This window comes from Seriola dumerili, unplaced genomic scaffold (genome assembly GCF_002260705.1).
Source record: "Seriola dumerili isolate Sdu_G_001 unplaced genomic scaffold, Sdu_1.0 BDQW01000068.1, whole genome shotgun sequence".
NCBI lineage: Eukaryota > Metazoa > Chordata > Actinopteri > Carangiformes > Carangidae > Seriola > Seriola dumerili.
In genome coordinates, this window is record NW_019174323.1 from 6,407,148 (window position 1) to 6,422,193 (window position 15,046).

The 15,046-nt window shown below is 41.6% G+C and overlaps 1 protein-coding gene across 1 annotated transcript in view; it reads right to left on the bottom strand.

The window, feature by feature from the left end:
* The window catches only part of LOC111219591 (neurexin-1a-like), a 54,623-nt gene that overhangs the window by 23,908 nt on the left and 15,669 nt on the right, over positions 1-15,046 (bottom strand). Inside the window, exons 4-10 of the mRNA XM_022742309.1 lie at positions 10,478-10,779; positions 7,079-7,240; positions 4,985-5,056; positions 4,447-4,671; positions 3,486-3,633; positions 2,409-2,539; positions 521-773 (exon numbers count right to left, since the gene is read on the bottom strand). Coding sequence (XP_022598030.1) covers positions 521-773; positions 2,409-2,539; positions 3,486-3,633; positions 4,447-4,671; positions 4,985-5,056; positions 7,079-7,240; positions 10,478-10,779 — 1,293 coding nt within the window. The remainder of the gene's footprint in view (positions 1-520; positions 774-2,408; positions 2,540-3,485; positions 3,634-4,446; positions 4,672-4,984; positions 5,057-7,078; positions 7,241-10,477; positions 10,780-15,046) is intronic.

The window sequence follows — 15,046 nt, forward strand, 5'->3', positions numbered from 1 at the left end:
TTTTGTTACATTTTTCATCTGCCATAAAACTTTATGTGTGTACCTTTTTAGTGCACATCAGAGTAAGTACTATCAAACTGTAATATGTTAGGATCGGTATTTTAAAGAAAAAAAGAAGAAAAACTTAAAGGTATAATGAATAAAGATTTTATAACCAATATATATGATGATCATAATATATTTTCAGAGGATGATGGAGTTATTTCTGACTTTAAAACGTCAGACTTTCCACCATATACCATCTGTCCTTTGTCACTCATCCCTTTGGCATTACTCAAAGTTCTCAAGCCAAAAAGCAAATGACAAAGCTGTCATTATGACTGTATCTTGCATTGTGGCGTATCATTAATTTTTCACAAAAATTGTGCTGTTTAGTGGCTGTAATTAGCCAGCTTACTCATCTCTATTGAGAAAACGTGGCCTCAACACTTATGCCAAGTATTGTACAAGCTGCTAATAGTCCAGCTGAAGTGTTATTCTCGTCCTCTTTCTCTCCGACCTCTCACTCGGTCATTCTCACCTCTCTCACAGGAACGTCCCAGGTAGCCCGTCCCAGAGCAGTCACAGACGTAGCGGTTCCAGCCCTCCCTGCAGATGCCGGTGTGCTGGCAGGGGTTGGACAGACATTGTTTGGGTGGCTCTCTGGAGCACGAGGGCTTCACCCCCACTGCCCTCTGGGCCTCAGCCAGCCGCCGGATGTCTTTGCTCTGCCCGTCCACAAATAAGTCTCTGATGCAGCCCACGTAACCGTAGTTCAACAGCGCTGTCCACACCTGAGGAAGAAATCACCAGTGTTGAGTAGTTTCACTGAACACATAGTTTATAATAAATGGGAAAATTGGCAGTGTTTGGTGGTAAACTGTATTCAAAATTAAGAGTGTACATAGTTTCGCCACAGTTATCCCCATATCTTCCAGTTATTTTTGGCTCAGGTACTATGTTTAAATTCATTTTTTAAGATTACTTACTTTATTGTTTTAAAATTTGTTTCATTTAAAAACCAAAACTGGGTGGTTTCATCTGAATTCATGTCCAGGCTGTTATGCAGACTTCTTCAAACGGTGAAAATGTTGGGAAAAACAGCTCATGCTCATCTGTTCTCCTAGGCTATATGATGTATATGTTGTATTCTATATTTACATTTCACCTCTTATTTCATATCAATTTTATGTATTTTCTATTTCAGCATAACTGTTGTTAGTAGCAAAAGTTCATGGTATATTTCTCTTGCGTAGGACTGCAACAAACAATTATTTGTATTATCGAGAAAACAATGAAAAATGATGTGCACAATATCCTAGAGCACAAGGTAACAACATCTAGCGACGTGTTTTGTCCAACAAACCTTCCAGACACGAAAGATATTCACTTCAATGTAAGATAAAGACAAGCAGCAAATTCTCACATTTAAGAACCTGGAACCATCAAGTGTTTGGCATTTCTGCCTGAAAAATTACTTCAATAATTAATCAATTATCATTCTTGACAGTCGATGATGAAAACATATTAATCATTGCAGCTCTACTTTTGAACAGTGCACTTCAAGTTTGTTGTCAACAATAATAACAACTACTAATTGACTTTTAAAAACCCATCATAAAAGAAACACAAGAAACAACGATAAAAACAATTAATTAAACAATTAATCATTTCAGGCAGGCACAGAAGTCATTTTATAGTCACATTTCATTCAGTCTCTAGTCATGTCCATGACCTATCTCTCAATATAGACGGGCCATAGACATTTAACATATAACATTTACTATTCCGTCGGCTTACAACGACACTAAGTTCTGGTCTTCGCTGTTACACCACTGGCTGCCAACAGACCAGCCTGCTCCTGTATTAGCAGTTAGTCATATGTGAATTTTGATTGTTTGTTTATATGTGTTTAGGCTTCCAGGCTCTGCCAGGAAGAGTTTGTGAGCACAGGCACTCTGTATCAAGCTTGCTCAGATTTCTCCCACAGCATTACATGAGTAGAGCCACACCACCAAACTAACATGCATATTACTGCAAGAAAATAGTTAAAACCTTGGCGTGAGGGCATCCGGTGGGCTGATGGTTAAGGCACATATCACATTACCGCAACATCCACGGTTCATTCCCTGACTGTAGGACCCTTTGCAGCATGTCCTACCCCTCTCTCTGTCCTTGATTCCTGACTGAACACTTCTCACAATTTTCTACAGCTGACAATGTCTTGTTTTTTTGGACAAAAGATATCTAATTTACTAGACTGTAATTTAATTTACTGGAATGTAAGACAATGAAAAGCAAAAAATTCTACCATTTGAGAAGCTGAAACAATCAAATGTTCAATATTTTTGCTTGGAAAATGACTCAAAAAATTTAATGATTATCAAAACAGTTGTAATACAGTAGACACAAAATGTCAACACACAAACCTCTGTAGGGAAGATCAGTCCAGCACGGTCCTCAGGTAGTCCTCCGAGGTACAAGGTGTCATCCAGGTCCAGGATCTCGCTGTCTCCTGGAGCCGTGTACGCTGTTCTTACGCTGTTCACAGAGATGGTTCCTGAATAAAGAAACCACAGACATCAAAACAACTTCAGTAATCATTATGACCTTCAGTGTGAACATCCTCATCACAATCATCACTGTCATCACCACCACCACCACCATTATGACCACCATCATCATCATCTTTGTCATCATCATCATCCTTCCTGCTCTCTTTGCACTCCTCCTCCTCATCATCGCCACCATTCATCACCATGATAATCAGGAGCAATGGAAATCTCAAACTGCACAGGCTTAATCATGATTTAGTACCTTGAAGCTGTGCTGGTTTAAAAGTGCTATGTTAAACATTTTATCCACAATAAATCATTAATACAATTATTCTTAGACATTAGTACAGCTACAGTAAACAAACAAGACCCCCACTGAGGAGACAGGCAGCCCCCACTGCGGGTTTCTAGACTGTAATTGACACTGACATGCAAATTATAACTATATTGGTACGAGGCTGAAAAACATTAAAAACCCTGAGCTGTATATACTGTATGGTTGGTGTTCAAAGGACTAGGAGAAAATAAAGGCAAGAAAAGGATGTAATGTTCATAAAAGGCATTATTTAAGTGTGTTTTATGTCTCTTATGTATCTAACAGTATTAGTGGCAGGAAGTATGGGTTTATAGCAAATGTGGCCATAACTTTGAAAAACATTAAGAGTACTAACAGTAAGATGAGAAACAAGTCACAGTTGCTTGACTTATAGTCTCAGTGTTACGGTAATTATATGAAGATATTACAATAAATGTGACAGTGCTGCTGTATATTGATTCAGTTAACAATGGTGTGTACAGCACCCCTAAAGTCAAGTTCAATAACCCCAATTTAAATTAAATACAGACAGCAGACAGATGGCAGCCAAATGGCCTTGCTAGGCTCATTATCCTCTACCTCCTTCTTATCAACCTCTGTGGTCAGGGTTAGCATCAGAGAGCTGAGAGCTGTACCTGAACGTCCATCCCTCTGAAAGTCCACATGATACCATTCTCCATCGTTGACCTTCCTATCGATGGCCTTGGTCTTGGTGGTTCCTGAGCCCATGTCAAGCAGCAGGTACAGGTGTCCATCAAGCATTTCAATGGCAAAGAAATCCACCTGTAAGCCAAATGCACACACACCCTCACAGAATCAGTATTCTGTAAAAAGCATGGACATTGATGGCTGGCAATAAAAATGCAAATTATAGCTGCAAGTTATAATAAAGTGATTGGGCTTCTGTCTAACCCTTTATAATCAGGTTCCCTGTGCAATGTCATTTAATTTTAGTGGGGATTAGTTAACCTATACATTTTTCTAATCTACATAGAACAGAAAACATGTTTTCCAATTCTCCCAAATGTGAACATGATGGCAAGCCATCTTGGAACAGGGATTTTTCTAGCTTTCTTAGAGTCATGATTCTAGTGAATAAACCCAATTTTTCAGTGACAGTCAGGAATCCAATGGTGCTAAAGACGCTACAGATGATTAAAGGCCTAATTTCCAGCAACCAGCTTGGATTTCCAGTGCATAGAGTGAAATCCCCTCTGTTACAGATGTCATTTGTCTGATTCAGGCTGAAATATCTTAATGACTATTGGATGAATTGCCATGAAATTTTGTAGAAACGTTTGTGGTTCCCAGACGCTGAAGCCTAATGGCGTTAGTGATTCTCTGACTTTTCCTTTGACAACACCATGAGGTTGATAGTTTTGGTTTTTAGTGAGATGTCTCAACAAGTATTGGATGGATAGCAATTAAAGTTGGTTGATATCCATGTCCTGCTCAGGATGGATTGCAATGACTTTGCTAAACTAAGAGGATGGACTTGACAATAGCCTCACAGAGCTGCTAACATGGCTGTAGACTCTTAGTCCTGTTTTTTTTCTCATTTCAAGTTTCAAAAAACATATATATTATATTTTTCACCTTGACTGTGGGAGGTGTGCGTGGGTCCTTGCGTTGCTGCTGTCGGGGTTTGCCATGGCTGAAAAGCATTAACCCATTGGGTTCTGTGGTCCTGAAGTCAAACGAGATGGATCCTGCCTTCTTCGCTGTCCATTTGCTCAGTGCCACGTAAGACTCTGGGGTGTCAAAGGTCACAGGGTCCAGCGTGGCCACACTCTCACACTTGAAGGACACCACCCCACTTACCTGGAGCAGATTGAGGCAAAATAAATGAGAAATTGGGTTATTATACTGATGTCCAGTGAATATCAAGACCAAAATGGTTCTTTTGTTGTCTGGGGCTGAAATACAGCCAGCTGCTTCCAGCTGTGAGCTGACTAAAAGACAAAAGCTTGTGGCTACCTCTCAAAAATATAATCCCACTTACTCAAAGTCCCCACAGTATAAGTCTCACAGGGTCTGAAAGGAGGTTGCGATACAAAACGGTGTCTGTGTTACGTGTACAAGAGGATAAGGTGTTGTCTGGCTCAAGTTGTACTTTGCTGTTGGAAGTGCATACCTTCATCTTTGGGTCTCCCTGTTTAGCCAGTCTGGACAGCTCCAACCGTACATCATTATTCTTGTACACCACCTTCAGGGGAGGGGATTGAAGAGAAAGGAATAAAACATGAATTCACTTTCAGTTTAAATAAAAGCAAGCCATTTTCTCCACTTATGTACCCTCCCCTTGGGTTCCTTTCAAATATTTCTGGTGTGGCACAGAATTGGATTATTGTTATTATTCTTTATTTAACTCAGTGTTTACAACAATAAGCATAAAACAAGCAGAAAGAATAATACAGTTTAAACTTTTTAAGTCACAAAAGAAGAGAATGTTGAAGAGATGAAGAGGGGACAAGACATTTTAAATATCACCAAACATCCATTAATCTTTCAACTCAGGAAACAGTTTTTTATTCAAGTGTTCTGGTATTTTTATATGAAAGTGACAACCTTAAGACCAGCAAGCCACTCCAGCCTCATCTTTTGATAACTCCCATTTATCCCTGCCACTTGCATGATCGCTTTTACGTTTTCTCTCTTCTTCCCTTTTCTGTTTCTCTTTCCTTTCCCTGACACAGTACGCTCTCTGACTGAGCTGTGTAAAGAGTGTAAAGAGTGTGCTTGTGCTGAGCATTTTGATGTCAAGAGGGAAGAGCACACACAGACTCTGCTTTATTAATCCAGACCTCCTTCTATGACCTGTGAGCAACTCAGCAACATTAAAAAATTTCTCCTGCATTGGCTTTTCACCTCTGTTTTTAATTTTCTGTAAGTACATGTGCTTTTGTGTGTGCGCGCTTAGTGCAATGAGGGTGATTCTTGAATATAATAAGAGCTGCAAGTGTGCAAAATGGTGCTGGCGTGTGGGTGTGTGCGTGGAGGAATGTGGCTGCACCGCATAAAATGCACAAAATTGTTACAGCTGTGATCGTTCATGCGCGTGATTCACTGCATACATCTTAATTTGCTCACACGGATTATCATATCATCGTATTAAATATGTAAATGTGCCAGCGGAGGGTTCACTTTGACAGAGGCAGCCTCGTTTAAACACCATCAGTCTTAATGAAGCAACACAGAGCGCATTCACCACTGATACAGATAGCTCTCTGTTTGGCACATCATCTGTCGGCTTGTTTGGTTGTTTGTTTATGCCTCTGTGTGAGTCTGTGTGAATGAAATGGAGATTTAGACAGGGGTATGTATATCATGGATGTGAGAATGTATTTGGGAGTTTTGTTGTGTCAAGTGCTGTGTATGCATATGTATGCTCATTTGTGTTTTCACTATTTTTGTCAGTGTGTATGTGTTTTAGTTAGTATATTCCTGCATTCCTGCAGTGTATACATTCAAAGATTGTGTTAACGTGTACATGCATATGTATTAGTGTGTTTTCATCAGTGTGTCATGTGAGTTTTTGTTGTTGCAGTGTTGTGGCCCATTTCAAGCACAGCAGATAGATGGAACGTCTCTGTGGCGTAGCTAATTAGCATGTTAGTGCTTAGTGCTATATCTACTCCCTCAACGACACTCATCACTGATTCTCTCTGATGCTGGGGAGGGTGTGTGTGTGTCTGGGACTGTTTGTGGGAGACTGCCAAATGGAAGTATTTCTGTGTATGTGTGTGCTTTATAATATAATGTCTGCAAAATGTTAGGGTGATGCACGACAGAACAGGAGAAACAGTAAGGGAGGAAGAGAAAGTGTAAAAAAGGGGAAGATTGGTTTCTTATAACTTGAGATTACAAAAATTTGTCCAGCATGAATATATGTCCTGGCCTGTCCAATAGCTAAATATTATCATTCATTGACTCTCAGTGGAATCATATTGTGAAGAAAAGATCATGTGGAGATTATATCAGTCTTATTCTGTCTAAATTCATTATTCTGATCAGACTGTAGTTAAAGACTAGCAAAATTAGTTACCAAAGTACATACATTTGTCATATCACAATATATTGTAAATCAATACAAAACAATCAGAAATTATTAATAATATGGTATTTTACTAAATTTTATTGCCTAGCACAAGTATGAGTATATCAAATGTGTTTTCTATGTGCTGGCATATATACATATGTGCATATACATGTAATACACGCATCCCACCTCTTTGAGACAGCCCATGAAGTTATTGCTGACTGGAGAACCGGGCAGGTCAGCGGTGCTGGGGCTCCCCCCCACGTAGAAGAAGTCATCAGAGCCCAGCATGGTGTAGTCCTCCTGGGTGTAGCCCGTGGTGGTCAGGATGCCGTCCACAGAGATGGTCACCTACACAACAAAGCACAGGGAAAGGACACGCTATATACTCACACCAAAGGCAGCGCTAAGCGCTAGCTAGGCGCTGACCAGCCAAATTAGCCCCCGTCACTCTGGTAACCAATGTGTATGCATTCTGGTAGGGAAAAGGCCTGATTGGTTTTGGGAATTGGCCAGTTGTTCTGTTGGGACTTTGATTTGGTGTGATTGTATTAGTGCTAACTGTGGAGTGTAATTGAGTAGTGCTGCCTCTCGACTTTGCTTGTACTCCTGGCATTTGGAATATGTTGCTATGCACTGCTAAATGCCACTCAGTTCCTCAGCCTACAGTTAGTAATATACTCTGTAGCTCCATCTACTATTTGTATACTCAGAATGAGACTATGTGGTCTACCTCCTTCTGCCTGTCAGCAGCAGTTGTACAAGATGACAACTAGATCCTGTGTGTGATTAATAAAGATTTACTGTTACCCAAAGCTTCAGGGCCACCATTGGTGGTTTATGACTCTCCACACCCAGATTTCAAATCCAGTCTATTATCCTGTCACTGCATTGTACCAACTTTACAAAACAGACTAAACCAACAAAATTTGTGCAGCATTGCATTACAAGGCTAGCCTAATCTTCTATGTATACTGAGTCAACCTTTACATTTCTCTTTATTTCTCTGCCACAGATTCTGAGCTGCTTTATCTTTCAATACAAGATCCAGTTTGATTTATTCCTTATATACTAACAACAACTTTCCTTAATGCTCCACCTACATCCACCTATATGACACCAGCACTGGTGTTCTTGTAATTTAACCAGCCCATTTTGCTGCATAATAGACTGTACAGGGGCTTTTAGCTAGCACACATAGCCAACTCTGTCACATGTAAATCACAGTTAGTGGTATCACCTTGATATTCTACAGTACATTAATTGTCCAGGTTCAACTTCTCGTAAAGGTTGTGAGCTCTTTACTTTCCCACCACTACTACGCTCACACTGATGGTGCTTATCATTGCCAGGCAAACTTGCCCAGCCAGGCAGGTGTTAGTAAAGTATCCACAGGCTTCATCGTGCTACACAGTAGGTGTTAGTACTATTTACTTGTTAGTAGTTGTTAGTTGTTGCACTGCTGGCAGCCACAGTGGTGTTACTGGTGTCAGGCCAAGCTGTGTGGGGTTACTGAGGTTAGGGTTAATGATTTCAATGTTGTTAGTAGTTGCGATGATGTTATGTTATTGTGTTGTTAGGGTGAGTTGTGATGATGGTGTTAGTTAGTTAGTTTGTGGTCTGGGGGGTTTGTTAGATCAGCGAGTCTGAATGAAATGACACACGGACGAACACACACAAATTGATGTACACACACGCACAGGTGTTAGATGGGTTATGGCTCATTCCACACACACACACACACACACACACACACACACACACACACACACACACACACACACACACACACACACACACACTCACACTCACATAAATATATAAACATGCAGCCTGTTCCTCTCTCTGCATGCAGCCACTGGCAAAGAGGACACAGTAGATTAAAAAATGACAACAGAGGAACAGAATGAATCATAGCACAATGGGCAACATGCAGTGGCAGAGTGGCGGACAAAAAAATCAAGAGAAGTAGAAAAGAAAGAGGGGCAGGAGGGACCTCTCTATCCATTTTACAGACCAATCAGAGAGGGGAAGGGTTTTTGAGTCACGCCATGCAGGGAGGGGAGGGCTCGCCATTTGCGTGCAGGTGAGGGATGAGCCAATCAGTACACGCCTACATGTCAGTCACAGAGAATGATGTAGTGAAAAAACGGTAGAGAAAGGGGGGGGAAGGACTTAAAGAAAAAAAAGTGGTTGGCAAGGAGGGGGGGCGGGGGCTTTTTAAGCGTAAAAGATTACCAACCGCATTTATCCTTTTATTGGTTTAGTTTTGATGTCTATGGTTCAAAAGGAAATAGACACGGGGCAAACCCAAACTAAGAAACAATTAGAATGATATCTACCGAACAATGTAGTTTGTTTACCATAGCGTGTCCAATGCCTGAGTGCTTTGTAGAAGAGGGGGAGAAAGGAAAGCAAAAAACTGTGAACAGAACAACTTCGGGAACAAAAAAAGGAAAGCTAGAAGGCCTCTGGTGAGGTTAGTAGGTTGGTTGGAGTGGTTTCGCTAGGAGAAGGGCACAGGTTAGGTTAGTAGAATGAATCATTCCATGGATGGTGGTTAGTTTCACTAGCAGGTTAGTAAAGTTAGTAGTCAAGTTAGTAGTACAAACAGGCAAACGGCAGAGGCAGGGCACAGGTGGGTGACAAGCACCTGAGTGCTAGTGACCCTCAGTGTTCTCTAGTTCACTCTCTTTCATTCACTCATTCACTCACTTACATACACACACACACGCACGCACGCACACACGCACGCACGCACGCACGCACGCACGCACGCACGCACACACGCACACACAATTGAAAAAGCACTCACCTAGAGCTGAAAGCAGTGCTGGTCTGGTGGTTAACCCACTGTAAACTAAGACCAAAACCTCAGGTATTTTCTTCCTACCACAGCGTCACTGCAGTTGGACAACAGACCACTGACCGTAGCTTTTACATTGATTAGTTTCTTGCTGCGGACTATAGTCTTTTCAGCTAGAACATCTGCAGCAGTCACTGTGGTTCACCATACAACTCAAATACACATTTAAGCTATTGAACAATAACTAAAATTAGCTTTACTAATAACAATTATTTTAAATTTTGAAGTATTTGTCAATTATTTCTCAAACTCCTTTATTCATCATTTAATCCATAAAATGTAAGGATATAGTCAAAAATTATAACCACAATTTCCCAGGGCTCAAAGTGACATCTTGTTTGGTCCAATCAACAGTCAAAAATTCAAATATATTCAATTTACAATGATATAAAACAGACAAAAGCAGCATATCCTCACATTTGAGAAGCTGAAACAAGCAACTGTTTGGCCTTTTGCTTGATGAATGACTTAAAGCATTAATCATAGTGGTTAAAATTCTTGCCAATTTTCTGCTGTTTAATCATTTCATCACTAGTTGAAATCCAAACATGCTTTCATCCATTCATTAATCTACCTCTTGCCATCTTTTTGTCCCTACCTATGACCCTTTAAATCCTCTCCAAGGTTTAACAATATTGTAACTTATTTTATATCTCTTCTCGTCTCCTCTCCTCTCCTCTTTGTTCGGGCGCTCACTCGTCCATCTCCTGTTGTCTGGTTACCTGTCTCAGGTTGCGGGTGACCTTGACGTCGTGCCAGGCGTTGTCGTTGAACTTGCCGTTGACAGGCTCCACCAAGGCCTCAAAGGCCCCAGAGCCGAGGTTGATGACAAGTGACACGGCACCGTTCTTCAGTGCCAGGTTGACATAGTCAGCTGATTTGCCGGTGTGCAGCATCAGGCCGTTGCGCTGCAGTGTCTTGAAGGAGAGTGTGATTTCATCGCTGCTTGACTGGATGGGGTTGGGCGACAGGTCATAGCAGAAGTACTCAGAGCCCTTGAAGGTGGCAACGTACTCCTCACGAGCTAAGAGAGACAGGGAGAGGTGGAAGAGGAAGAAGAGGAGGAAAGAATAAAGACGTGATGAAACCATTACACTCTTGTTGAACATTATCATGATTAGTACAATATCCAAGCTATGGTGCTCCTTCCTACACTGCTCTTCACAATATGTTCAAAGATGATAAAATGGTGGGTGTTCATCAGAGCAAGCCAGTAAAACAAAGCTCAGCTGGGCCTGGTTAAATTTGATTCAGATGTGCAGTACAGAACATATTGTTGAAGATGCTGAAAATGTTGTTATTGTCAAGCAAAGCCTCACTGATGCCAGCACTTGGAAGAAACACTTCCTTCCATACCTCTAATCGTACCATGGAGTGGTGTGTAAACAAGCTTTGATCACTCATGTGGGTTGGAGATTAAACAGTGTGGATGCGAGAGAGACAGTCGTGAGTCTGTAGCATTCCAAACTCGTTATGAAACCTGCCATCCTCTCTTTTGAGAGAACAGCTGTGCTGGCAGTCTGAAGTGATGTGGTCTTGTTTGACAACATGGCTCATTTCGTGATGTTCGTCAAAAGCCAGAATGTGTGTCTGTGGCGGAAGTAAAGGTTAGAAAGGTTTGGAGAAGGATGGAAAATGATAATGAAGATGGAGAACAGCAGCCTGTAAGAAACAGGGCAGGCAAAGCAGGCAGGATTGGCCAATTAGAATTCAGAATAACAGGCAAACAGCCAATAGCAACTTACCTTGCACATCCTTTGTGACCCCCAAGGACACTAGACCAAGGTTTTGCAATCCATCATCCTTAAGCTCAACCTCTGTTATCTACTCTCTCACACCTACTCACATACAAGTGCACAGCCATATACACAAGCCAGCAAAGGAATAAATATGCACACCTACACACATCTGCGTGCAAAAAATGATCATACTATTGTGCTGGCATACACAAGCTGGGGCGACATTATCTGTCTCCTTCACACCCATCCCCCTGAAGCTTCACCCATCCTCTGCATCCGCTCTAGCGTTCTCCTCATCACCGTCCTTATATCTCTCACACCTCCACCATTCCTCTCCGCACATCTCGCTGGCCTCTTTTTTCCCTGCTCTGTGCAGCCTGTGGCATAACCACCATCTTGTAGTTTACGATAATGAGGAGAACAGAGGGGAATTTAACACACACTAGGTCAGGCTGGAGCAAGACTGACACTTGGTGAGGAACTGCTGGAGAGTAGGGGAGGGGAGGGAAGTGGAGGGGGGGGTATTGCCACGTAATGAACAGACTGAAGTGTAATAGGTTATTAAGGTAGTGAGAGGCAAAGAGAAGAGTGTTGAAATGGAATCGGCTGCACTTGAGTGAATATAACTCTGAGAGAATAATGAGAAGGAAAAAGTGAGAATATATCACAATTCAAAGAGCAATTGTGGCAAATTGTCTTTCTTTCCTTCTGTTGCATGAAAAAAATCCCAAAGTGTGAATGCCAATAAATGAGTGAGAAACAACACGTTGTTTGCCAGCATGTGTGAGTTCTCCCTGGTGTATGATTCCTTCTCTCCCAGCATGTTAATTATGAGTGTGTGTGTGTGTGTGTGTGTGTGTGTGTGTGTGTGTGTGTGTGTGTGTTTGTGTGTGTGCATACCTTAACAGAAGAAAGAAAAAATTTTTGAAAAAAATGTTTGAAACTTTGTGTTCAAGCATATGAATGTGTATGTGTGCACAGACAAGTATATGCTTTTTATGTGCGCATGAAATGTGCAGGGGTGTGGGTGGGTGCTGGTCTCTGTAAATATTGGTGTATTGCTGTCAGAAAAGCTATTACCAACTCGGGGCCTCGGGCTAGTCTTTACTGAGAGGAGCGAGAGTGAGGAGGAGGAGGGAAACACACACAAGAACACACACATATACAGAGATGGAACGGCTAACACAATCACGCAAACACACTGACACACACATGCAGACACGTAGACAAATGTAGATGAGGTGTCAGAGTGAGGAGGGAGGGTGGGAAAGGGGTGAGTTGTTCACAATGAGAACACACGCAGCCGTCCAACAGCATTCTAGCAGTAATTTACAGAGGTGCCATTAGGCTTCAGTGTGGTGCTCCACTATTCTGTTGCTAATTTACAGACATGTCATTAGACCAGACAGGAGCACATAAAGCATCTCTGCATCGATCTGGAAGCTCTGGCCCGCAAACACACACTCCTTGTTCTATTACATCACAAGCACGACAGGCACACACACACCCAAATCACGCGTGGAAAATGCATATTGGGTTGACACAAGCACAATGATGAACGCGTGTCGTGCATGGGTGTGTGTGGCGCATGGACAAACAAGCGCGCACAGAAACGCGCACGTTCTCGAGTGGGCAGGTTGGAGTGGATCTGTTGTAGCTCAGATAAATGGAGTGAGTCAGTATTAGCTCAGAGTAAACAGTGAGACAGACACTGACATACACACCACATGTCACACTTCATCCTGTGGAGAGCACTGTCGATCAAAGCAAGTGAGCAGGAGAATGGAGGAATACACTGAAGGAGGGAGAAAAACACAAATGAGGGAAATAGAAAGAATAGAAATCTCTCAAAATGGATTATCTAATTTCCTTTGGAGATTTTAAAGCTTTATAATCAGATTCTTTAATCAGTTTTGTAAATGTTTAAATTGATTGTTGTAGTGCTGGAGAGATTACCTAATTAATTGATCTGTCATTTGACAGAATATCAATCTACATCAATCCTAATAATCAAGTGATTGTTCAAGTAATTTCTCAAGTAAAAATGCCAAGCATTTGTTAGTTTAAACTACTAAAATATGAGGAGTCACTACTTTTCTCTGTTTTATATGAATCATAAATCAAACATCTTATGGATTTAGTTGGACAAAACAGGCAATCCAAAGATGTCGACTCCAATTCTTTTCTACATTTTATACACTAAATGATTAATCGACTGCTTGCAAAACTTATCAACAGTTTAATTGCTGCTAATCTTTAGTTGTATAATAATCTTTTGATGCAGCTTTATCTGACTGAAAATGTGTTTTTCTCAGCCCTCCCTTGAAAAACAGATCTTGATCTCACTGAGACTATGATTACATTAAGTTACTGAAGGAAAGGAAAGGAAAGGAAAGGAAAGGAAAGGAAAGGAAAGGAAAGGAAAAGAAAGGAAAGGAAAGGAAAGGAAAGGAGGAGAGTGGGTGAAAAAAATTGAAACAGGGACGTAGTTAAGTGTCTCAGAAATAACATAAGAAAATATGCAAGGAACGAGTAAAGCAAAGATGTAAGGAATGAAATATGAAGCTATACGAGGAGTGGGAATGGGAAAAATGCAAAGATGGAGGTTGATTGGCATTAGACCTTGAAGGCTATCATTAAACTACTACTCTAATGAATAAAGCATTCTGTGGGGAGGCAGCAGGGAGAGAGAGTGAATAACTGATCTGATGGTTGCTGCTGGGACCAGCTGCAACTGTACCGCCCCTTCAACGATCAAACACACATCACTTGGATTTCACTGTGCGTTTGTGTGCATATGGCAAGTGTGTATCTCATATGGCTTTGTCTCTTCTCATGGGTCTCCTCCTCAACATTTCACACAGTAATTTGTCATTTCCATGGCAACCCTGTGTTGCAGGGGCTACGGCAAATATGAATGTTCTTGTGCATGTGTGTTTCAGGGAGAGAGGGAGACAGGAAGAGAAATGAAGAAGGAGGGCGAGAGAGAGAAAGAGTGATTGAGTGAACAGTACATTATCATGGACAGCTGTACTGAATCAAAATGGCGGATGGAGGCTGGGAGCCCATCAGGGGAGCCTACATTATACAGCACCTGATAGAGGGAGCAGGGTGGAAAAAAAGCAGGATAGAGAAAAGGGGAAAGATGCAAAGGGGGAATCTGAAAGAAGAGAAAGAAGGGGAGATGGGGGGACTCATTGAGATGGGGGACACAAAATGGAAGAGTGAGAAGAGAGAAGGAGATAGAGGGATAGAAAGAGAGACAAGGAAAGGGAGTGGCAGAGAGCAAGGGATGGATGGCTAGAGAAAACGAAAAGAAAGAAAAATGCTGGTGTATCTAAATCCTAGTGTAGCAAGCCTCAATCATGGCAGCCCTGTCATTCTGGAGATAGCACACTGCAATTCCCCTGCACCTCGTTTTTAGCCCACCATGCAGTTCTGCTATCAGCTTCTCTCAGACTGTCCACACACACACACACACACACACACACACACACACACACACACACACACACACACACACACACACACACACACACACACACACAGCAT